Source organism: Lissotriton vulgaris, unplaced genomic scaffold (assembly GCF_964263255.1).
Source record: "Lissotriton vulgaris unplaced genomic scaffold, aLisVul1.2 SCAFFOLD_1082, whole genome shotgun sequence".
Classification (NCBI taxonomy): domain Eukaryota; kingdom Metazoa; phylum Chordata; class Amphibia; order Caudata; family Salamandridae; genus Lissotriton; species Lissotriton vulgaris.
The window spans coordinates 445,323-470,445 of NW_028242115.1; the positions used below are offsets into that span (position 1 = coordinate 445,323).

Consider the following 25,123-nt stretch of genomic DNA (forward strand, 5'->3'; position numbering starts at 1 on the left):
TCAACTCCCACCATTGCTAGATGGGTGAAATGGGTCATGCAGGAAGCAGACATTGACTACTGGGACTTTGACATGGACAGTTGCATTTTCCTCAAGCAGTCAGCTAACAAATGGTGTCTTGTGTCCTACACAATGCATAAAAGGTGTTCTTTTGAGCCATTGCTGTGAAACATATGGAGTGCATGCAGTAGCACAGCAGTGGTGCCATGGACTCTGATGCAAGCAATTTTTATTATCTCTTTCCACACCCATCCGCGAGATACTGAAATACAGCCATGATGGGGTGCACAGGGCCTCGGTGCCACTGTACTGACTGCACTATTCATCGTTACACCCCTGAAGGCATGTGGTAAGTATAACTAATGGTGGGTTAGCATCATCATAGGGGAACGTAGTGGAATACCAACCGCATGGTTTAATGGGAACCTCTTAGACGAGCAGAACATTTGGCTGTGGAACTTCTTCAACTCCGACTCCAGAGATGTCCACTGCACCTGGGGGATTACTGGGGTAGACAGCAAGGCACTCAATTTCTGCTTCAGTGCAACAGTCCAGTGCTTCGGGGAGGCATACTTCGTAATGGAAGGCTTGTTGCTTGGGGTCTCAAGCAGCTCCCAGAGCCTAGAAGACAAGTAACAGACTCAGAAAAGTAGTAAATGAACCATGGACCTACAGCAACACAGGATAAATATCCAACACCTCTCATTCAAATGTAAAAATCTCGGCCCAAATTGCAAACAGACTGATCATTTGCAAACCACATCTGCATAGGATAGGACTGTTCAACACGGATCCAGTAGGCTCACCCCATGCCACATTTTTAGGATAATTACTATATAAATTGGATCATTTTATATTCATTATATGTTAATGTATTTTACGTGGGAATTTTGAAAATATAGCCTTGAACCATCCCTTCCGATCATACACTGGAAACACCAGGACATCCCTTGGATAGAACTTTTATTAATTATATGTTCAGATTCTATCATCAAGGTAAAAGAAAGAAACTATTGGGAAACTCTTCTGTTTCCACTCTTATCCTTTGTTCACCATAGCCAATTCACAGACTCAGCATACATTTCTAGTTCATTAACTGTACTATTGGACCTGGCCCCCCTACATGGGCACTCTACATTTTGCCTTCCCTTGCTGAACCTGTTTTTGTTGACTTTTAGGACTCTGTGCACCTTACTCCTGCTAACCAGTGGTAAAGTACTTGTCTTCTCTCCCTTAAATATGGTAAAATTGGTATACATCTGATTGGGTTATTTAATTAACTTGTAAATTAAATGCTACTAGTGGGCTGCATCACTCAATGTTCTGCATTCTGTCCATCATTGTTCTTTTTGCATGTCACCCCGAGTAACACGGGTATGCCCAGACGTGGGTCCCATGCTTTCCATGCCACTGGAGTCAAGCTATCCTGGCTGATGAGGGCTGAAAGTCCGAAACCGGTCCTAGGATGCTTGTTACCAGTCCAGGGAGAACCTGGCCTGGCAGTTTGGGCTGGACTGTTCCCATGGGGCGCAGGGTCAAGATTTATTTGCATATGGCTGGGTCCAAACTGGAATGGCATGGGGAGCAAAAATACAATGGAATTAGGCCCAGATCTCTGTACTGAGGTGAATGTGTGACATTGTTCTGCATTCTGTCCATCAATTGTTCATTTTGCATGCATCACTCAATGTCCCACCAACTAAAGTAGCACTGTACATGTCTCAGGCCTGCTACTGCCGCCTGTAGTGCAGTTTCAAACCACAATTTAAATCGGCCTGGCAAAATAAAACTTTTGCCAGGCCTAAATCGTCCTTTTTAATACTTATAAGTAGGACTCCTAATTTTATGGTATTTATTTTTTGATATTTCCGTCTGTATTTATCCATATTTCATTTTCGCTCATTTAAAATATTTATTAATATCTATTTTGTGTAAAACTGAATTTGAAATTAGTTTATTGCCACATATATGTAACCAATTAATGTGCATTCATGGTTGAATGCTGGATCGGTTTTTATTATATGAACACTCACAGATGATAAATCAATTCAAATATATGAAAATTTCCGTTTCAAGGTTGTGCATATCTACTGCTGTTTAGGCCTCATCACTGTTTCCTTTATATTTTTTGACCCCTTACCTGTCAATCTTCACAGCTTTTGACCTGACAGTCGTGAATGACCGCATTTAAAATCTCTCTCAAAAAGAGAATCCAATTTCTGTTAGTATCCACATTTAAACCACATTTAAAAATAAATGCAGACGGGATAACACATGTTTTTCTGTCTGTATTTATCTGTAAAATTCAGTAAGAAAGAAAGCCAGGGAGTCTTACTTATAAGTCACCCCCAAGGTCGGCCCTAAAGGCCCTTTGGGCAGGGTGTGTCTTACATATCCTGACAGTGAAAGACACCTACAGGGCCGGACTGGGAACCACAACCGGCCCTGGCAAAATGCTCGGCCGGCCCCCACCTGGGGGGGGGGGGGGGGGGGGAGGGTTGGAGGGGCCGCTGAGCTCTTTGCCGGGTCCGGTTTTCGGACGATTTTGGTACAGGGACGATTTTGCAGCTATGCTGCAAAAACGGCCCTGTAACAAAAACGGACCCCAGGGGACCAAAACCGCCCCCCACCCATGCGGCGCACCGGGGGATTGCCTTGTGCCCGCTATGGCCAGTCCGGCCCTGGACACAAAGTGTTTTTGACATTGGAAAGGCCATCTCTCCCATAGATTAACACTGGGTTTCCCCGTTGCACTTTAGTGAAAACTTCAGATTTGAGAACAGATCAAGAAAGGTTTCTTCCAGTCATTTAAATTGTACTTCAAAACCCCCTTGAATCCTAAAGTTAAACTTCAAATTACTGTTCTGAAAATGCCACTTTTAGAAAGTGAACTTTTTCCCCCCAAACCATATGTGCCTTTCTGCTAGTGTCCTGGGTCACATAACTGTGAATGGCTCTCCTGTTGTGAGTTGTGCATTCATTTCAGACATGGTGACAAATGGTGCCTATTTGTGAAGAGAGAGGGTCTTCCTGACAGGATGGCTGGGGAGGAGCGGTACCCTGCCCAGATTACACTCAAAGGACCCTGCTTGCAACACACAAAGGAACCAGACACCAGGCTTACTTATGCCTTTATCACCCTAGACAGCAAGAGGTCAAACTCAGGGCAAGAACGGAGCAGGACCAGTTTGGAGAGTAGGGCAGGGATTTCTCTCACTCCCTGACTGGCACAAAGTTTGAATGTGGCACCTTCAGAACCTCTCAGCATAATACTCGGCCTATGGGAAATTCAGAAGAAATACTACCTTGGCTGAGTTTGTTGAGACTGGATGTTCTGGTGAAGCACTGTAAATTCAGTTAATTCAATGATGAGGAAGCTACTCCCCTCAGAGTGATCAATAGATATTGGTCCGGTTTCTTTTGCCGATGAATGCTGAAGGAAACTAGGTGCTTGGAACAAGTCCTCAAGGCTGCTTGTGCTGAAGTGTGTGCTGATCCTAAAGCAAATGACATGGAGGCCTGACGTGCCCATATTGCATCAGGCATGAGCATGAACATTAAGCTATGGTACAAGGCTGAGGGACACAAGGTTATGTCTCTACAGAAAAAGAAAGCATGTTACAGATGGGGACTGTCATTCCCACACAAAAGTAAATGTCCCACACTTTGACAGATATGCATTGGCTGTGGTAAACCGAACCGTTTCCTGATGACTTGCAAGGCAAAAAGAGAAGTAAGTGCGTCACAGCGTGAAGACAAAATGGCCGACCGAACGCTAACTCAGCGAGGTTCGACCCGCCCCCACAAGGCCAAGTGGTCACACCAACTGAGACCGCTTGACACCAAACTAAGTTGATTGTCGTCTAAATCAAAGAGTTCCTCCGCATCAGTTTCCAGTGAAAGCGACCATGACAATTTTGCAATGCCGATGTACACTTCAACAAGGCATGCATATGTGAGACTAATGAAATGTGAAAAAATCCAAACTGAAGAAATATCAACATGAAAAGCACCAAAAGCATGCGGACATTGTCCGAAGATCACTCTAAAGATAAACGGCATTCAATATCATACATAATTGACAGTGGCAAGTCAATAAATAATATGCGAGAAGTAGTATCAAGAATTATCTCCATTACCACAACTTACGAAGTCAAAAGCTAAAATATTCACATGGGCTGTTTCACCGCCCTTAAAAAGAGTCAAGGTTACTTTGTAGCCATGATAAAAGACAAGAAAACGGTGTTACAAGCACCTATTCATGTACTTCAAGGAACAGCTTCAAGTGTCTGTTTGCTAAGTTTCAAGACTGCTGCTGATATGGGACTGATATCCGTGAACTACAATATGAATGCTCATACTGAAATTGTAAGTCAATTTCCTTCATTATTTCATGGGTTAGGAACACTCAAACCAATTAAAGTAAAGTTACATATAAAATGAGGATGTCCTGTTGTTCAAACACACAGACAAATTGTGTATCACTTGCAAGAAGCTGTTGAAAAGGAACTTTATTTGTTGCTCAAACATGACATTATTAAATGCTCCACTGGTCGAACACTATGGATTTCTTCCATTGCAGTAGTGCCTAAAAGAGACAGGTAAGTAGCTGTGAGCATATGCGTTGACATGAGTCAGGCCAACAAGGCACTTGAACGAGAGAGACATCCTGGTCTGCACTTTGCTGATATGATAACTCAATTGAATGGTGCTAAGTTCTTCTCTCAACTTAAATAAAAGATATCACCAATTGGAACTTGAAGAAAAATCCAGGTACATTACAACCTCTTCTACGCATATTGATCTGGTACAGTAATGACATATTGGTATACAGAGCCACACAGAAAGAGCAGGACAAACCTTTTATGCAAGTATGTTTTTGCTGAACGATGTAGTCTTAACTCTCAATGCAGGGAAATGTGAATTCCACAAGAAAAGTTTGACATTCTTTTCTCAATGCCTTCTGATGGGGGCTTGAAACCTGAACCAGCTAGAGTGCAAGCGCTGTCTACTACAAATCCCCCATAGGGTGCAGGGGGTTGGGGGTGTTGAGGCACCTGCAGCAAAACAGCCAAATAATAGCAATGGCCTAATACTCTGTGAGCACCCTGCGCAATCCTGAAGGCATCCTGTTGCTGGGACACAATCCAGGTTCCAAAAGTGCAGAATTTAGTTGGCCTTATAATAGTCAACGGAATGTGGTAGCCCATCGGAAGCGGTGGACCCTGGTGCACACCCCAGACCCAGACTGCCTCGCAGGACAAAAAGAGGAAATGGCAGTCATGAGTAGTAGCAGATGCTGACTGTAGTAGTGTGGGGTGTCTATGGTTTATAGCTATGTCCGGGGCAGGCTGGAGAGCAACGAGCAGTCAAAAAAAAAAAAAAAAAAAAAAAAAAAAAAAGACACTGATCTCAGGACCAATCTGTGCTCCGCTGGCTTTGAAAGTCCCCATATCCTTTAGATGAAGGAAGAAATGGCAACCATGAGGCACGAGACAGATTGAGGTGATTGTGATGCCCTGCAGTGGCCGGGCAGATTGACACCGAGGTGATGAACATCTTGCACCATGGGGGCGTGGCTAAGGCGCCGATGTAGAAGGAAGCGGGACTCCGGAGCTCCTCCGTCCCCGCCTCGCTCCGACAAGCATCCTGACCCCCGGCTCGGACCCCGGACCCCCATAAGCACGTGAGAGGGTCTTGGGAGCACAGGGGATGAACTTGGCGCCCCCGGGAAGCCCTGCGACTCCCCCAAAAACTCTTGGTGCGAGGAGCGGAGCTGCCGGAGCGGCGGGCGCCCAAAATGGCGGCTACTGTCCCTGCCTGAGCTGCCTGACGGCACGGAGCCAACGGCGGCGGGGAGAGCGGGAGGGCGGTAGGAATCACCCACACTCCGGCGGAGGTCCCCCAATGCTGAGGGAAGTGAGGGGCACCACCTGACATCGTGGAATTGGAGCGCACAGAGGGCGATGAAACATCGAGCTGCCTGACTTAAAGATGGCGCCGCCCACGTGACTAAGGCTGCCCTGTCTTTGCAGGATACGGAGACCCCGACTCATTCCTACAAGGTGGGCCTGCCCTGCTGCGGAGGGGGGACCCCGGTGCCCCCGGCCCTGGGGAGTACGACACCTGAATTCCCTACTGGCCGGCGGAGAGCTGACTGAGGCGGCGGAACGCACGGAGGCTGCAGCACCGGCCGTTTGAGTAGGAGAAGCTCCCGGGCTGACTGAGAGGCGGGAACACTACCTGACCAGGGGCGGCGAACCACTGGGCACCCGCGGGCTAGAAGCTGACTGGGGGTTAGCGCTTGGGGGCGCCAGAAAACCTGCAACTCCCTGGGGGGGGGGGGGAACTCGCCCTACGTCTGGAGCGGAGACCTGGGCGCCCCCTCTCCCTGAAGGTACGACGCCCGCTCTCTGACTTCGCTGACCACCTGAGACCCCACCTGGTAAGGGGAGCGGTGGTGCGAGGGTGCCGTGCGCCTGCAACGAAGCAGGAGTAACGACCAGCGGTGCTTTGGGTCCCTGGAGAGGCACGCAAGCCTTACCACACGACAGAATGGTGAGAGGCAGCAGAAAGAAGGGCTTCGAGGCTCTGAAACTGGATGACCCGGGGCATCCCATGGAGGAAGACGTGCCGGCAACTGGCCCGGGGAACTCAACCCGTCCACGAGATCCGCCCTTGGGTGATATTATGCAGGCGATCGTAGCGTCGCGGGAAGCCCTTGAAAAGCGGATGGACACCATCGGATCAGACTGGTCCCTCCTGAAGGACGACCACAGGAAGCTGAAGGAGCGAGTCACGACCTCGGAGACAACCTTGAAGGACCTACCTGGGGAAGTGGCTACTCTGAGAGCTTCGCTGGCGGAGGTGGCGCAGAAAGTTCGGGTGCTGGAACTCAGGGCAGAGGACAGCGAAGGGCGCTCCAGGCGTAACAACCTCCGCCTAGTGGGTGTCCCGGAAAAAGCGGAAGGCCGGGATGCAGTCTCCTACTTGGAGAGCTGGCTGAGGGCTGTGGTGGCCCCGGAAGGCCTTTCCCCGTTTTTCGCCCTGGAATGCGCCCACAGAGTCCCGGCGCGCCCGCCCAAACCAGGAGCCCCGCCGCGACCGATTGTGATGCGCCTTCTGCACTTCCAAGATCGCGACCACATTCTCCAGAGGGCCAGGGACCTGCCGGACTTACGGATTGACAACAGCAAGGTCATGGTTTTCCCGGACTTCACCAGAGACGTACAAAGGCAACGGGCCTCTTTCATGGCAGTCTAGCGGAAACTGAGGTCGTTGCAGCTGTCCTATGCCATGTTGTTCCCGGCCCGGCTGAGGGTCGTCGCTGGGGAGCACACACACTTCTTTCTCACGCCACAGGAGGCTTGGAGCTGCCTTGATACTAGAGGGGAGTCCGGCGCGGATGCCCCCCCCCCCCGGCGTCCTCGCCTGGGAGATGCTCTGCTGAAACGACGCCGACGCGGAGGTCTGTCTCCCCGTCGGGATGGCAACAGGAACGTGCTAAGGCGGTGCTGGCAGTTGTGACCATCAGCCAGGGGAACGCCAGCCCTTCCAGTAGTGCATCGGAACAGTCGAAGAACAGTGCACTCAGTCCTAGCTCCAGTAGTGTGCACGATCTTTCGGAGGCGGACCTACCGGTGGCGACTCCCCAGACAGCGGATGGAATCCTTGGCTGACATGAACTGGTGTACCCTGGACACGTATGTAAGGTACTGGGTTGCGAGTTGAGACTGCCTCCGGACGCTGAGAGGTGAAATGTAGATGCCTCCTGGGACTTGTCTCCGAGCTGTGGGGGGGGGGGATGAGCTGTGGGGGTCCTCCTGACTGTTCCGGAGAAGAGGGGTGGGGGCGGGGGGGGCTTCGAACCTGCTTGGGCCGGCGTACTGGCCACCCTAGCCCGCTTTTGTTGATACACTTAATTTGCTAGTGTTTGGATGGGGATTCCACGTTGGTTGCCTGTCCTGGGGAGTGGGAGTTGGGGGAGTTTAGTTGGTCAGTTGGGGGGGGGGGGGCACCTGGGTTTGCCGGGGGGGGGGGGGGGGTCGCTGAAAGAGTGGATGAAGCTCGATGGGATCTGCAATGGGACCCGACTTAGGCTACAAATGTCTCACGTGGAATGTAAGAGGGATGCACACAATGCATAGGCGTCACAAGATCCACTCCTATCTAGTTAGACGAGGCATTCACTTCGCCTTCCTCCAGGAAAAACACATATTAGCTACGGAGGGGAAGGCGCTACAACGTAGATGGCGGGGGCCGGTCTACCACACTGGTTATTCTGCATATGCTAGGGGGGTGGCCATCTGGATAAGGGCGGGGGTGCCGTTTCAATGCACTCAGCAACTAATTGACCCAGAGGGGAGGTATGTCGTGGTGCGAGGCAAACTGGATGGGAGGGACCTGACACTGGGTTGTCTGTATGCCCCGAATGTAGACCAACCTGCCTTTCTCTCCTTGCTGACCAACAGGCTGGCCCCGTTTTTAGTGGAACCTTTGCTCCTTGGAGGGGACTTTAATAGTGTGACTGACACTGCACTGGACAGATCGCACCCCCAACTGCCGAATGCACCGGCTAGCAAACTAGCGCTTGCGCGTTCTGCCTGGCAATGCCAATGGACTCTGGTCGACTCGTGGAGAGCTAACCACCCGTCGGATAGGGACTACTCATTTTTTTCCGCCCTTCATGACCTACACGTCCGCATTGATGCCTTCCTGTGCTCCCAGGATGTGCATGCAGAGGTGTGCCACAGCGAGTATCTCACGCGCACAGTCTCTGATCACAACCCGCTACTTGTGCACCTGCGCTGGTCGCAGCGGCGCCCAGAAATCCCTGCCTGGAAGCTGCGCCCAGAGGCGCTGGAAGATCAGCTCTTCTGTTCCACAATAGCCTCGAACATCGAGGCATACTTTCAGGTCAATGCGGGCACAGCGGGTTCAGCCGCGATTGAATGGGACGCCTTTAAATCAGTAGTGCGGGGACAATGCATAGCGACGGCGTCGGGGGTTCGGAAGACATTACACGGGAGGACGAGAAACTACGGGTGCTAGAGAGAGCGAGGCCGGAGCGACCGGACACTCATGAGGCCCTACTTGAGGCGCGGGAACTGGTGGCGGCGACGGTGGAGCGCCTCCGGTGCTTTGACTACAAGGCCTATCTCACACGCGCACACTCTGAGATTGATAAATCGGGAGCTCTATTGGCCTGGCTGGCCAACCCGGCACGTCGGAGCTCGGTCATCCTTGAACTCAGAGATCACTCGGGAGTGGCGCGATTTGACCAGCAGGGGATTAATGAAATATTCTACGACTACTATACGGAGCTTTACCGTAGCCGCGTCCTACCGTCAGTGGACGACTTCCAGGGATTTCTGGAGGGACTAGATTTGCCGGAGCTGGGGGAGGAAGACGCGAAGCTGCTCGGGAACAAAATTGAGGAGAGGGAGGTGAGTCGCCATCAAGAGTATGGCGAGGAACAAGACACCGGGCTCTGATGGGCTCCCTACGGAGTTCTATCTCACCTACATCGACCTCCTGGCACCCCGATTGGCATGGCTCTATAATGAGGCGAGACGGCTGGGCAGCCTTCCTGTGACCACTGGCGAAGAGCTTATCGTCCCATTATTAAAACCAGGCAAGCAGCCATGGGACAGGGCCGCATATCGCCCCTTGTCCATGCTCAATCTAGACTATAAGATCTTGAGTAAAGTCTTGGCGTCGCGCTTGCTGCCCCATATGTCCGCGTTGATCCACGTGGACCAATCCGGCTTTATCCCGGCCCGCAACACGGCGCTTAATATACGACGGCTCCTACATGTCTTGGAGGCCGAAACCTATGACGGTGATGAGGCGGTGGTGTTCGCAGTCGACATGGAGAAGGCCTTTGACAGCCTGGAATGGCCTTACCTTTTCCATGTCATCCGCACAATGGGGCTAGGCGAGGGCTTCGTGGATTGGACGACACTGCTATACCGGAACGCAATGGCGAGGGTCCGAACGGGAGGGGTCATCTCTGAGATGTGCGGTGGGTAGGGGTACCCGCCAGGGGTGCCCTCTCTCCCCCCTGTTTGCCAAAGCGGTCGAGTCCCTTGTGGCGCGGGCGCGGCTGGGACGGGCATATCAGGGGTTGGATGTCTATGGGCAAGTACACCACATTGCACTATACGCCGATGACCTGCTGATGTTCTTGGCGGACTCGGCTGCCTCTCTGCGTGGGGCTAAATCCCTCCTACAGTCACTAAGCAGGGTGTCCGGCCTCCGGGTGAACTGGACGAAGTCCTGCCTGTTTCCGGCCCGCCCACGTAGAATGTGTCCGCAGTCCATGGACGGGGTGGCGTGGGAAGAGAGGAGTCTTCGCTACCTAGGCACCTCGATCTTCCATGATAAGGCAGACATCCTAGAGGGTAATATCGGGTTGGCGGTCAGGCTCACTAAGGCGAACTTCGACTTCTGGGGAACGCTCCCATTATCACTAATGGGAAGGGTGGCACTCCTTAAGATGGTGACCCTGCCGCGACTGCTCTATTTTTTCAGGACACTCCCGATCTGGATCCCAGTGAGCTACTTCCGATGACTGAAGTCGATGGTGATTGGCTTTCTGTGGGGGGCGGGCAGGCACTTCTCCGTCCCAGAGCAGAAGGAGGACTAGCGGTGCCAGACTAAGAGCTCTACTACCTGGCGGCCCAGCTGCAATGGCTGACACAGTGGGTCGCGAGAGCCAGGGGAGGAGAGGGCGGTTCAGGGGAACCGGCGGGACCGGTTCAGGTGTTATCCCGGATGTTCTGGGACTCCCGGTGGGAGATTTCCACCTCACCCAGGAATTTGCGACGGCCCGGAAGTGTTGGAATAGATATCTCTGGAGGGGCCGTATTGCAGTCCCATACGCACCAGAGATCCCGCTCAGGCTGTGCGGAGCGCTCCCGCATGGGGGCTCATGGCACCGACTGGAAAGCTGAGAAATGCAGGGGCTGACGTCCATGTGAGACCTGTATGAGAATAGAGTGCTGCTGCCTTTTGACCTCTTGGGAGACCGCTTTGAATTGGCGGTGGGGGGGGGGGGGGGGGGGGGACTTCCTCCTTCATGCGGCACTGACGGCAGCAATCCGCAAGCATTGGAAAACAGGCATGACGGAACCGCCACTGTCTCTGGGCTGCCAATACATAGTGATGATGGCGGGAACGGTCAAGGCCGTTATGTGCCTGTATAGGCGCATGGTTTCGAAGGCTGTCACCCCACTGCTGTCCCTGAAGGCGAAATGGGAGGCTGACCTGATGACTGAGATCCCTGAGGAGACGTGGTCTACCATAGTGGCACGGGCCCGGAACGGGACGCGCAGCGCTAGGTTTCAGCTGGTGCACTTTTATGTCCTGCATAGGGCCTACCTGACACCCCTGACAAACTGCATAACTATTTCCAGATTCATCCGGTGACCTGCCCGCGATGCCCGGCGGACTTGGGTGATTTCCAGCATATGTTCTGGTCCTGCCCAGAGTTAAGCTCCTTTTGGCAGGAGGTAGTAGATAGCCTAAGGGAGGTTACAGAGAGGGACTTGCGACTCACCATGGCGCACTGCATCCTACATTGGTTCCCACACACAAAGAACAAAATTACTAGCAAGTTCCTGGACCTGGGGCTACTTTTAGCAAAGCGTGCCATAACATCCAAATGGAAGGCGAGTAGGGGCCCAACTGTAGAGAGATGGAAGGCGAAGCTTAAAAAATGGGCCCGGTGTGAGGGGGAGCTCCGTTTGCAGGCTGCACTTCGAGCAGGCACCGACAGCTCTGGAGGGGGCCAGAGCGTGGGAGAAGTTGGTCTTAGACCCCACACTTTTGGACCTGGATGATGATACCCCTGAGCATAGCCCTGCTCCGGCGGAGCAGCCGCCTGGGGAGACGGCGGCCTAGCCTCCATCCCTTGTTTCCCTACTTCCTACGTGTTGACTGACAGTTTTGGTTGAATACTCCTGATGGTCTGGTTCGGGTCTGGATTAGCCGGGATGAATACAAACTCGCACTGGTGGTACTCTGGCACGCCTGGGGGGGTGGGGGGCAGGGAGAGGGGCGAGGGGAAAGGACTAGGAGAGGGGGGTTGGGCGAGTTGGGAGGGTGGGGGGATGTTGGTCTGGGGGAGGGGAGGGACTTGGTTTGTTAAGGTCGGTTAGAATTGGAGGAGATGAGAGGACCGAAAAGCAGCCCTACTATCCACTGGTCACCTGGTTGTTACTGAGCCATACTGTCTTTCCCAGCTCATGACGGTCTCCATTAATATGCCACTCGACCCCCGGGTTGTGAGCTAATTGGCTGTGTGACACATGCAAAGGAGAATCGTATTCATAACGAATACCGGTTGGAATGGAATATATGGAGTTGCTTGTACAACATGACTTGCTGCAATAAAAAGATATTTACAAAAAAAAAAAAAATGAACATCTTGCACCATGGAAGTCTTGATGAGGACAGTGTCAGCATCCTGCATAAGTGATTTGGGCTGAGTTAGGTTCGCATAGAGCCCAAGCAGTGGCCGTAGGAGGACAAATCTGAGATCCCAAGCAGTTCCTGAGTTCTACACTTTCTGGTGTCTATGATGAACCTCAATCACTCTCATCCCATCCCCACCCCCCTTCCCAATCCTGGGAGTAGCCTTTGGGGAGACCATGAGACTAGCGATAGCTGGGGTGGGGAATTCAAGGTTTGGGATGCCGTCAGTTGACTACATCCCATGTAGTGTCCTTCCCAGGCTGGGTACTCGCCAGAGACAATGCCACAAAACAAGCTTAGTATAACATGTCTTTATTCTTCTACGTGTAACCACAAAATCAACATTCTAAACCAGCATTCAATTTACTACGCTCTAATGCTTACGTCACAGTTCTACGGAGTCCATCAGGAGCCACAAAGATTCTGTCATTACAATATCACACGACACTACATCTCCCCTTAGTTAAATACGAATATCATATGTTTTTTACAAATATATGCATTTAGAGCTTTTCAGTGAGTCTTCATGGTACTTGGATCACATGTCCAGACCGTGTCTGCAGAAACTGGAGACCAGCAGTAGAAATGTTCATGACTGGCATTGGTGACGGAGAGACAGCAGCAGTCAGGAGTTCTTCCAAGGCCGGACTGGCCGTTGCGGGCACCGGGCAATCCCCCAGTGCGCCGCAAGGGTGGGGGCCGGTTTTGGGCCCCTGGGGGCCGTTTTTGTTACAGGGCTGTTTATGCAGCATAGCTGCGAAATTGGCCCTGCAACAAAATCGGCCGAAAACTGGCCCTGGCGAAGAGCTCGGCGGCACCCCCAACCCCCCGAGGGGGGAGGGGGGGGGGGGGGGTCGAGTACTTTGCCAGGGCCGGTTTTGGTTCCCAGTCCGGCCCTGGGTTCTTCACTTGTCATTGCAGATACTGGGCCTGAAAAGACATAAGTGCCTGACGAGCGATGAGCCACACATCCAAAATGCGTGGAATTCTTTTTTTGGGCAAATATTTTTATTATAATATGAAATGAAAAAAGGACACACTACAGCCATGACTATTTGTATCAGGTTATACAGTCTTGCACTACAACCATAACAATGCATCTTTACTGCTATCATCAGAAAGTCCCAGGAGTTAATCTCCATTCTAAGTCATTCCCCAGCAGGCCCATCAACCTTGCAGCTGCAGCCCCATATCATTCAAGTCTTGTCTCCAGACAGAAGTACATAGAATGAAATGCGTGGAATCTGTGCAATTGAATTCCCGGGACATTGGGCAGTCACCATATGTCCTTTGCTGGTCACAACATGAAATGGTTCAGCATCAAAAGGAGCATCAGACTCATTTTCTATGCTGACAAACAAGAACTTGATCTCCTTCCTTGAAGGTGACATCTCATAAATGTTGACGTTTATCTATGTAGGCGTTCCTTTTCCGCTTAGGACAAGTCTTTCATGCAAATTTCTTCCTTGGTATTTGCTCTTCTGTTGGTCCATTGAGGCAACTTGGTCTTCATGGCTCTCCCGAAAATAAAGGTTGCAGGGATTCCACCTGTTGTCGAGTGACGGGTCAAGCAGTAAGTCAGAAGAGTAGATATGGAACAGTTTTAAGGTTGAGCTAGTCTAGTACAGTACGCTGGACACCTTTCCTTAGAGTACTATTAAAACCTTTGACAAGACTATTGGCCTACGGCCAGAGAGGGGTGATCTTCTGATGCTTCACATTGAGATGACTGAGAAAGTCTTTGAATTCTCAACATTTGAAAGGTGGACTGTTGTCAGACTTTCAAATCACAGAAACACCCCAAATCGCAAAGATGCTGTCTAATCTCTCAATGACACATTCTTGAGTGATAAATGAGAGCTCTTCAATCTATGGAAAACAGGCATACTCATCAATGATCACCATCAGGTGATGTCCATTAAGAGGACCAAAGAAGTCCACTTTAATTCTTTCCCATGCATGCATGCCATGGCAAATCTGATATTCTTAACGGGTGTTGAGTGGTTTTCGATGACGGGCGGTTGCATAGATAACAGGCCTTTAATTATTTTTCAACCCTCCTATCGAGATATGGAAACTAGACTATCTCGGAGAGCTCGTTTGGTGGCAACAATGCCATGATGTCCTTCATGGGCCATTAGAATTGTCTGTTGTTGCAGACTCTCCGGAATGACTATTCATGACATTCGTAGAATAAACCCTTTCTGAGTAATGGGCAGCTCATTTTTGACATTCGTAAACTTTTGATATTCACTGTCACTGGTAAGAGGTTGAGGGTGCTGGTACTAAGACTGATGTGTCATAATGTCTTTGTCTCAGTAGGTCACTATCTTGACTTGTGTCAGCAACAATTTGTTCAATCCAAATGGCAGCAGGAGTGCTTGATTTCACTATGACATTTATGTAAGCAGACTTAGAAGGGGTGCCAGGGCATTGTAGAGAAACTCATAAGTAGTCGGCAGGGTTCTCATCTTTCCATGGACGATGCACAATGGTGTAATTGTACTCTTTCAATTGCAGTTTCCAAAGTTAAATGAAAGGAGGCATTTTTGCTTTTTGATTTCCATACATAGTCAATTATGCTTGATGATCAGTCACATGGGCGAAGGGCTTCCCATACAAAAATACGTTAAAAAGTTCACAAGCCCACACCACTGCCAAACTCTCTTTCTAAGGTTGTGAGTAGGTACGTTCAGTTTGGGACAAACTTCGGCTGGTATATGCCACAATACTTGGAGCATTTGGGTGTCCGCTGTGCTGTGGAAGGATGGTGCCCAACCCAACAGGGCTGGCGTGAACAACAACCTCAGTATGAAACTTCGAATCAAATATGCCACTTCAGTAGTGTTCTCAATGGCTTGCTTGATTTTCTGGCAGCTTTGCTCGCACTCATGTGATCAAAGAAAATAAATATTATTTTAGACAAGTCTCTTAATGGCGCACTAACAGTAGCAAATTCTTGTATGTATCTTGAGAACGTAACATGGAAACATCTTGTGAGGGACTGGCACTCGACAGTGCTTGCACTTTAGCTGGTTCGGGTGTCATGCCCCCTCTCAGAAAAGATCTAGCCAAATTTTTTTTAACTTTGTCTTATGGAACTCACATTTCTCGGCATTCAAAGTTAAACTAGCATCAGTGAACAACTGACACTTGAGTGAAAGCTTTGCCATGCTTCTTCTGGGTAACTCTGAAAACCAATAGGTCTTCAATGTAATTGAAGGGATTCATGGCAGGTTGTTTGATACACAATCATCTTTGACTTGCTCTTTGACTAGCTCTGTAGCCGATGACACACCAAAACTTAGTCTCCTGTAAATGAATAGATAACATATGTAGAAAAGGTTGAGGACATATGGTGCCTCCCGAAATGAGAAACCAAGAGCCTTGCTGATCTTTGTGGGGAATTATCTGGCCAGGCAAGAAATTATGGACAAGGCCAGACTACAAGACAAACTCTCCTTCAAAGGAATAACCTTTTTCACAAGACCTGACTTCTGTCATGCGACGGTAGAAAGGAGATGGAGGCTAAGGAAGTTAATCGATCCCTTTCAGAAGATAGGTTGTGAAGCCTATCTCTTGTTTCCATCCAGGCTGAAAGTTATACTGAACGGACAGACTAGAATGTTTCTCTGAAATTAAAGCACAGGGTTTTTTGACGGAGCTAAAGGAAAAGAGAAAATGTGGGGAGGCTGGGACACCTGCTACTAAATGATTAAATGTCTAAATGATTAATTTCACCAGGCAGTGTATTAGCACTAGCTTTAGCGTCTAGTTGTTCGCCTAAGTGAAGGGAGAGAGGTGGGAGCGACACTCTAGGGGCTAGGAGGCAGTCACACTTAGGTCAGAATTGACCTATTTGCCTGTATTGGGGGTGGGGGGGGGAAGGGGCACAGGACAGAATACAGGGACAAGAACCAGGACACATCAAAACTATGAAACTAACCAAAAGGAACTCAGGACACATGTAAGGGAAACAAGGGCTGCATTCATGTTTAAAGAGTTAATTTTGGCAAAAAAATCAGTCGAAAACTTAAAGGCAAAGATAATGGCGTGGGCAGTAAGGGTGGTACAGAGGGTGAAAAATAAAATTCTTTTGAGTCAAGAGGTTCGGAAATAATAAAGACTTAGGATGAGTTCAAAAGTTAAGGTGTTAACAATGAATGTATGTGGGTTAAATGATAGGCTGAAAAGACAAAAAATAGCCCTGTTAATGAAAAACACTAAGGCAGAATTTATATGTTTACAAGAGACCCATATAGAAGGCAATAAGCCTTTTTTGTTAGAACAACTGGGGCTGCGTGTGCTGGCATATTCAAAACAGGGGGCAAAGGTCAGGGGGGTGGCCATCCTAACTAAACTATTTAATGTTAGTACCAGGAAGAAATTAGAAGATCTTTGGGGAAGGTGGGTCCTGATTGAGTGCTTGATTGGAGAGGACTGGGTTACACTCGGGTCCGTTTATGGGTCAACGGAGGACGACCCTGAAATATTCGAGTTTCTGGATATAGAACTGGCTACCTGGGCACCAAGAGTGATCCTCGCAGGAGATTTTAACATCGATGGGGCATCAGGTTTGGGATTGAGCACTAGGGGCGTATATCAAGGGAGGAAAAAGAGGGTGTGCAGAGCAATCCTAAGTATGGCCAGTAACAACGCCTTGATGGATGTCTGGGAAGAGCTTAAAGTGGTCGAGGACGGCTTTACTTACTACTCGGCCCTCCATAGGAAGTGCGTCCGCCTGGATTACTTTTTCACCTCCGGGTTATCTTTAAATGCCCTTACGATAGCAAGGCTACCCCGTATTTTGTCTGACCATAACCCACTATTACTGACAATAATGGGTAGTGGGCTTAAAAAGGCAGGCTAAATCATGGACATTTGAAAGAGAACTCTTGACGGATGCAGACTATATTACACACATGCACGCTTGGATAAAGGGCTTCTGGTATATCAACAGAGGGAGTACTAATCCAGGAAATGACTGGGATACATTTAAAGCTGGGGTGCGAGGTGAAACATTGAGCTTTAGCATAGCTAAGCAGAAAAAGGAGAAAGCCAAGGTAGATCAGGTAAATAGCGACTTGATGAATGCAGAGACTTGAACAGGCTATTGCAGAGGGGCTAGAGCTGGAACAATACTTATGGAGGTCATGGTGGCTAAAGCGGATGCAGAGGAGAACATAGCAGTAAAATCAGCTAAGATATATGATAAGAGAGAGCAATCCTACGAATATAGTGAAAGGGCAGACACTGGCAGTACGCACGAGGCAGAGGTTGGCAAAAGGCGAAATCAATGAGATGAGATAGTAGGGGCAACATGGTTTCAGATAGGGAAGGTATCCTCGAGGTCTTTAGGGAGTTCTATAGCAAGCTTTATCAGGAGGAGCAGGATAGGGATCCTGCAGATATTCAGAGGTATCTGCAAGAACTTCCAAGTAAGGTTCTACAGGATACAGATAGGGACTCTCTCGAGATGTGCTTAGAGGTAGAGGAAATAAAGGGAGCTATGCTCAGCCTGCCTTCTGGCAAAGCGGCCGGACCGGACCTAATACCCGGGGAATTTTATAAAGTATTTTATGCATCAATCATCTCAGAGCTAGTCAGGACACTTAGGGAGGCAAAGATAGGGCATTCCATACCAGCCAGTTGGGCAGGGGCAGACATTATAATCGTTAAAAAAGGAAACCCTGCTACAGAGCCCGGGTCATACCGCCCTATTACACTGATTAATGCGTATGTAAAAAAAAATTCTAAAGCATTAGCGAACAGACTTGCTAGGGTAATAGTACAACTAGTAAGCATTAACCAGCATGGATTTATTCCACAAAGAGGAACCACACTCCATGTTAGAAAGATGATCACGCTATTTGATGTACAAGGGGTGGAGGCGAAACCAATGGCAGCTATGTTATTAGACGCCGAAAAGGCCTTCGACCGCGTGGCGTGGGAATTTTTGTGGGCAGTGTTAAGAAAAGGGAGAATTGGATTAGGATTTATCAAATCAATGCAATCACTGTATATAGGACCAAAGGCGTGTGTAAGGGTGAAGGGTGAATGCTGGTCGTACTGTGCCATTTAGAATTACACTGGGCACACGACAGGGATGCCCGTGCTCACCCCTGCTCTTTGCACTTTATATAGACCCGTTCATTAAGAAACTGGAGTTAAATGAACGAATTAGGCCGCTAGATACTAAAATGGGACCGATAAAGGTACTAGCATACGCAGATGATATCGCGATTATCACACCTTCACCGGCAGAGGCTATCAGTATAATAGAGCAGGAGGCGGAGTATTTGGGATGGTTGCGGGGTACGCATTAAATAAAGCTAAGACACAAATTATAAAGAATACATACGCAACATGCACAGATTCACGGGTGGTGGGCGAAGGGGTCTATTTAGGAATAACTATTACAGCTGACCTGGGCAATTTAGTGGATCTAAACACTTCTCCTATCATCGCGAAAGTGAAGAAAGATCTGGATAGGGTGCACAATCTGCACATGTCCATAGTGGGTAGGGTTAATTTTATCAAAATGAACATCCTTCCGAAATTTTTATACTTATTTAGAACTATCCCCTTATTTTTTTGTCCACTTTTGTTTAGTAGAATAGAGCTTATAATAAATCGGTTTATTTGGTCACAGGGCAAAACAAGAAGGGCACTAAAATTTATGGCATTGCCAAGAGAGAGGGAGGGGTGGGCACTACCGGACCTGAGACTCTACTATTGGGCAGCAATGCTGCAGCAAATAACGTGCCTCATAGGCGGGGCTGAGATGGAAGTAGAACTTTATACCGGCTCAGAGATTTTTGGTTTTATTTTAGGCGAGGAGGCACAAAATGTGTTTCTAAGATATACTGAACCGAGCTACTTCAAGAGGACCAGATTCAAGACACTGGTGGCAGCCTACAAGGTCTGGAAGGCAAAAAAAAGTGGCGGATTTGCTTAACACGATCAGCACATCATAGAATAGAATATCTCCCTTGTTATGGATTTATACAATGTCAATTATATCACTCTGTTGGAGTGCAGGCCTGATGTAGTGCTCATCCACCTTTTAGCACCAATCTACGATCCCCTACCCACTCAAAGTGAGGCAGAGTTTCATATACAATTTACAAACAACCACCAGTGCACATCCTTTTTAGTCACTATTATCAAATGGGCATCCGGCCACGTCAATCCAATATCTCAAGTGTTCTTTTCATCCACAATAGAAAAGCACAATGTTCATTAGTATTCAATGTTCTTTTAATAATTATTTTCTTGTCACAGCCGACGCGCGTTTTGCCCTCCGCGGGCTTTTTCAGGGCTGTAATTTACATACAAGACATAGCACCATATCAGATTTGTATAATATGGGCCACCTTCTATTCATCATTTACCTATTAACATAGGTCTAATCCACACATGTGGATTGTGCCACCACCACCTGCAGAGTTCCGGTGTGCAACTCGTACCAATTTGATTCTCACTCATATTTACTGATCAATTTACTATTATTCCATGTACTGAGGGCACACCCACTTTGTGCGATCAACTTCACCATAATACCCATGCCTTACTCTAAATATTGGGGATACAACAGGGGGTTGCTGAACTGTTCCTATGGAGAGCTAAGGAAGATTTAACTGGCGTGACCAAAGGTGTTAGAGTAACACCCTGGGGCATCCATTTTGTTGGATGTAGTTGCCTCACACACCCAGAAGGGTGTCATGCTTCATCATAGGCGGTTGCTCCTCGTCGGGGAGGCGGTGCAATCCCCGACGGGCTCACCTCAAAGAGGGGCTCTTTGGCGGAGATCTTTTTATCCAACAGCCTTATGGTGAGGTGGGGGTGTGTGGGCAGGACGAGGTGTAATTGCGTGAGGGATATTAAAATGTAGCAAGGACTATGAGCTCGAGCTCGGCGGAGAAGGGTAGGTCTGATAACGCGGACACAGGAGATTAGAGCTAAACCCTTGGGCTCATCCCTGATGTTTTGTCCCGCCGACCCCTCATGTGGCACATAGTCCTTGACTATTAGGCATAGGAGAACCCACAGAGGTAACAAACCACACACATGACACTAGCATGTTTCCCCTCACTTTGTTAAGGTCCTGATGAATCGCGGGTGACTATACCCACTGCGAGAAACATGTCGACCATCTTCACTCTTAGTCTCATCTAGGGTCACCCGACCTAACCTGTTGACACCTAGCGAGCTAACCCCACTTTTTAACTGCAGCCAGGGGACCCCCAGAATAAAGTGAATTCCGGTACCCCTTGCTACATTTTAATATCCCTCACGCAATTACACCTCGTCCTGCCCACACACCCCCACCTCACCATAAGGCTGTTGGATAAAAAGATCTCCGCCAAAGAGCCCCTCTTTGAGGTGAGCCCGTCGGGGATTGCACCGCCTCCCCGACGAGGAGCAACCGCCTATGATGAAGCATGACACCCTTCTGGGTGTGTGAGGCAACTACATCCAACAAAATGGATGCCCCAGGGTGTTACTCTAACACCTTTGGTCACGCCAGTTAAATCTTCCCTAGCTCTCCATAGGAACAGTTCAGCAACCCCCTGTTGTATCCCCAGTGCTAGATACGGACACAAGCTGTTACTGGACCTTCCACCACTCTGAGTGGTAAATTGTGTCCGTTGATCAAATGATCAACTATCTTGCCTCCCTCTTATTGATATAGATTTACTCTAAATATTCCCAGGCACCCACTGTGTATTTGGTGGAACCACGTGTTCTGTTGATTTGATTGCCAGTATGCCAATTACCACAAACTCTTTTAAACTATATTGCTAATATGAACTCTATAGTAGCACTTACCAAGTACTTTTTAGGTGAGCAGCATGTGTTCTAAGAATCTATAACTGGTAAAAAACCTTTGAGCATTGTTCCTGTGAAAGTAAATGGACGTGATATAAACATTGTGGCAAGTATATAGCTAGACAGTCACTTCAGTTATTATATAGGCATTCATTAATCCACAGGCTTACCTCCAAGCCTTTCACTATCACACGTCAAAAATGCTGTATGCGTAGTTCCTTAGTCTAGGATCCATCCACGTGTTGTGTTTCAGAGTTTAGACGCGCTATTTGGAGCCTTGATAAGTTCCAGCTGAAGTATCAACAACGTTTTTGCCATCAGTTACATTGGCCATGCAGATCTCAATGTCTCTACCATTCCAATACACATATATATATATGTCCAAAGTTTTTGCAAACTATAATTTTATTATCACGGTCGTGGGTCCACTCACATAACAATGTCATTGTTTTAAAACTACTACATTACTCTTATATAATTAACATCTTTAGTTAAAATGAATAATAGATCTCTAAAAAGTCCCCAAGTGCGACCAAAGTTGAGACCAATTAATCTATGTTAATCTCAGATCGAACCGTCCCTCCTCGTAGTGCTAACAGTGGATGCTCCAATCAGGCCAACGTAAATATTGTGTCTAAGACAAGCGATATGACAAACACCTTTGAAAGCGTGTTTCATTTCTCGACCATTATGTAACAAGCGACTCGCGGACAAAGTAATCCCGCCTTTAGTATTGCACACGTTAAGCTTAACTAAGTTCTAACAGTCCTAAATTTACTGAGTTCTAGTTTTCGAAGCTTACCGCCATTGCGCGTATAGTGGCGTTGGAAAAGGTAGCCTCCTGCCACGTTTCCCTTCCGAGGCCCTCAGTCTCACCTCCCCTTTGTTCCTGTGAAGGGCGACGACGGACCCATTTCTGGGTCTAGTATCGCAATCTGCAGTCACGATGCGGCCATTTTGAAGTGTCTGAATTTTCTATTGAATGAGTCCGATTCTCATACCCACCATATATCTATGCCTACATTATATCCATTCCCTGAGGAGATGTAAAGCCAAAATGAAGCGTTTTTTGGAGTACAGGTTTCAGGTGATCGCACTTAGCTGTCGCTCTCTTCATGAAACAAAAGGTATTAATCAATTACGATTTAAATTTGCATATCTCAATTCAATTTGTTACTATTTCTACTGGTATCTTCATTGCATAAAATCTATTCGTTCTCTAATATCATATTTTAAAAACAAACGAAACTAATATCACAAACTTATTATACATGTCCTTGAAGGGCACATGACATATCAACTTATCCATCAATCAATGCTACCCCAGACATGAACTCTTTACATTTCTCCCAGATACTACAAGCAATAGAAGGGGGGACATGGCTGTACGATTAAAAGGCTTTATGCCGAGCTTATAGCACACAGGGGAGACGATTTAGGTAAATTTGAAGCAAAATGGATGGATACGTTAGGGACTACAGAGGGGATTTTTGAGAAATCATTGCAGATGGGACAGGAGATGCTCCGCTTTTCATCATTGCAAGCCCAACACTATAAGACCCTGTATAAGTTATACTACACCCCGGCCAGAATTGCACAGTGGGGGGGCACACAAGGGATAACATGCCCAAGATGCGATAGTCAGGAGGGAGATATAGTGCATATGTTTGGCGAATGTCCCAACCTGGCCCCCCTGATAAAAGAAATCGAAGGGTTTCTAGATAGATCGCTGAATTGTAAATTAACGATGTCACACAAAGTAATATTGATGGGATTGGACGGGACTGGAGAGCAATCACAGTTGGAGAACTTTGTATTTGTAGCCATGGCAGTATTCCGTTTATACATAGCTTCAGCATGGCGAGATAAGCTTCCCCCTACTATGCAGCAATGGTTGGCTAGGCTTATGTAAATATATAACATGGAAAAAGCATTATATGCAAGGAAAGGGAAGAAGAGCAGAGCCCTTGGTCTTCAAATATGGAAACCAGTAACAGATTGGAAGAATAGGATGGCGGGAAACACAGAACCGCCGTAGGGATGCTAGGCGCGTCTGAAATTGTAAAATAGGAATATTAATCACGCTGTATCTATGGGGATATGTTTATGATTATTTGATTCTCCTTAACGTTTTTTTCCTTTCTTTTCTTTGCCTGCTGTTCTGATTGTTTTGATTGATGCTCTTGTTTACCCTTTATATTATGTTATGTTAGGCCAAAGCATTGAAACCTGAGATATAGAAATGTCCTAGAAGGTTGAAACTGGATTGTATTTTTTGTTTTTCTTATGTCCTGTGCAGGGCGGGGGGGGTTAAGGGGAATAAATGTTGTAAAAATCTTTGAATAAGAAGTTTAAAACAAAACAAAACAAAAAAAAGAAAAGGTTGTAATGTACCAGCACTTCTCCTAGAGTTCCAACTGATGATATCCTTTAATCAGATCCAGTTGAGAGATACCTTGGCCCCAATCCATTGTGTTATGTTGGTGATGTACAGACCTGGATGTCCTTCTCTTTCAATGGCCTTGTTTGCTTAATGCATATCCACACAGATGCATACAGCTCCTTCACTGTACTTTTTGAGTACTACCACTATGGGAGAAACCCATGGAGTTGAATACGTAGACCGCTCAATGATATCGTGCTTGAGTAAAGATTCCAGTTCCTTTTATCCAGCTTCCGGCAAGTGAAAGGCAATTTGTCTGTGTGTTTGAGCAATAGGACTGACGTCCTTATTAAAGTGTAATTGGACTTTCATAGTCTTGATTTTTCAAAACCAATGAAACAGAGGGAATTGACTTACTATTTTGTGATCAGCATTCATGTTCTAGTTCACGGATATCAGTCCCACATAAGAGGCTGCGCTGAAGCAGAGTAAATAGGCGCTTGGCGCAGTACATAAATGGGTGCTGCAATTTTTATTTTCTTATGCTTCATTGTAGCCACAAATGTCCCTTGACTTTTTAGTGTTGTCGATGCAGCCCATGTATAAACTTTATTTTTTGACGACGTACGTCTTTTGCTTTGGCTTATTTCTCACTTTCATGACTGACTCATTCTCAGCACCTCTGGCCTCCATGTCAGCAGCTTGTCGATCAGCATGCTCCTAAACTCTGGCAGCCATGAGAACTTACCTCAGACTAAGAATTTCTCTCAACATTCATCGTCTGAACAAATCTGATAAACATCAGTCAATCACTCTGAGGCATGTTGCTTCCTCATCATTAAATTCATTGAACTTCGTGTCAGATGAGCGTATCCAGCCTTTCAACAAATTAGTCGATGGTCTCACCAGCTTTCTGTCTTTCTGGACTAAAGATGTAGCTTTCGTAATCTACTTTTGGTATTGGATTGAACTTTATATTCAAGGCTGCTTTGATTGGACTGTATGTAATGGTCAGCTCACAGTATTTTCTTTAGGACTTCTTTTAGACCTTCACCAGCAAGATTTTTAAGGTACTTGATCATTTTCTTATTTGCTTATTTAATCGCATCAATGAAATCAAATGACTCTTTCCAGGCAGTCTATCTGTTGCCAATATTCAACTTTTTGGCAGTATCGAATAGCGTGGTGGTTTCAAGAAGACAGCTGCATTGTAACGATTGGTGCAACATACTGACCAGGAGAGTATAGTTCTCTCTACCACAGCTTGCCGATCTTGTCCATGCAAACCATCTGAGGCCTTGTGACCTGCTGGCCTCTAGATCATCTTTGATAATGCCTAGAAACAGGACTTCTTTCTTGGTCTCCATTGGGGAAGCAAACAGTCACCATTCCGATCACCGTTCTCGGCTTTCTTCACTTTGGAAAAATTTG

General features: G+C 47.7%; 1 protein-coding gene across 2 annotated transcripts in view; it reads right to left on the bottom strand.

The window, feature by feature from the left end:
- Window positions 1-25,123, bottom strand: part of LOC147669065 (HAUS augmin-like complex subunit 3) — a 136,948-nt gene that overhangs the window by 18,879 nt on the left and 92,946 nt on the right. For both annotated transcript variants that reach the window (XM_086948253.1, XM_086948252.1), the window contains exon 4: window positions 408-621. In XM_086948253.1, the coding sequence (XP_086804379.1) occupies window positions 408-621 (214 nt within the window). The remainder of the gene's footprint in view (window positions 1-407; window positions 622-25,123) is intronic.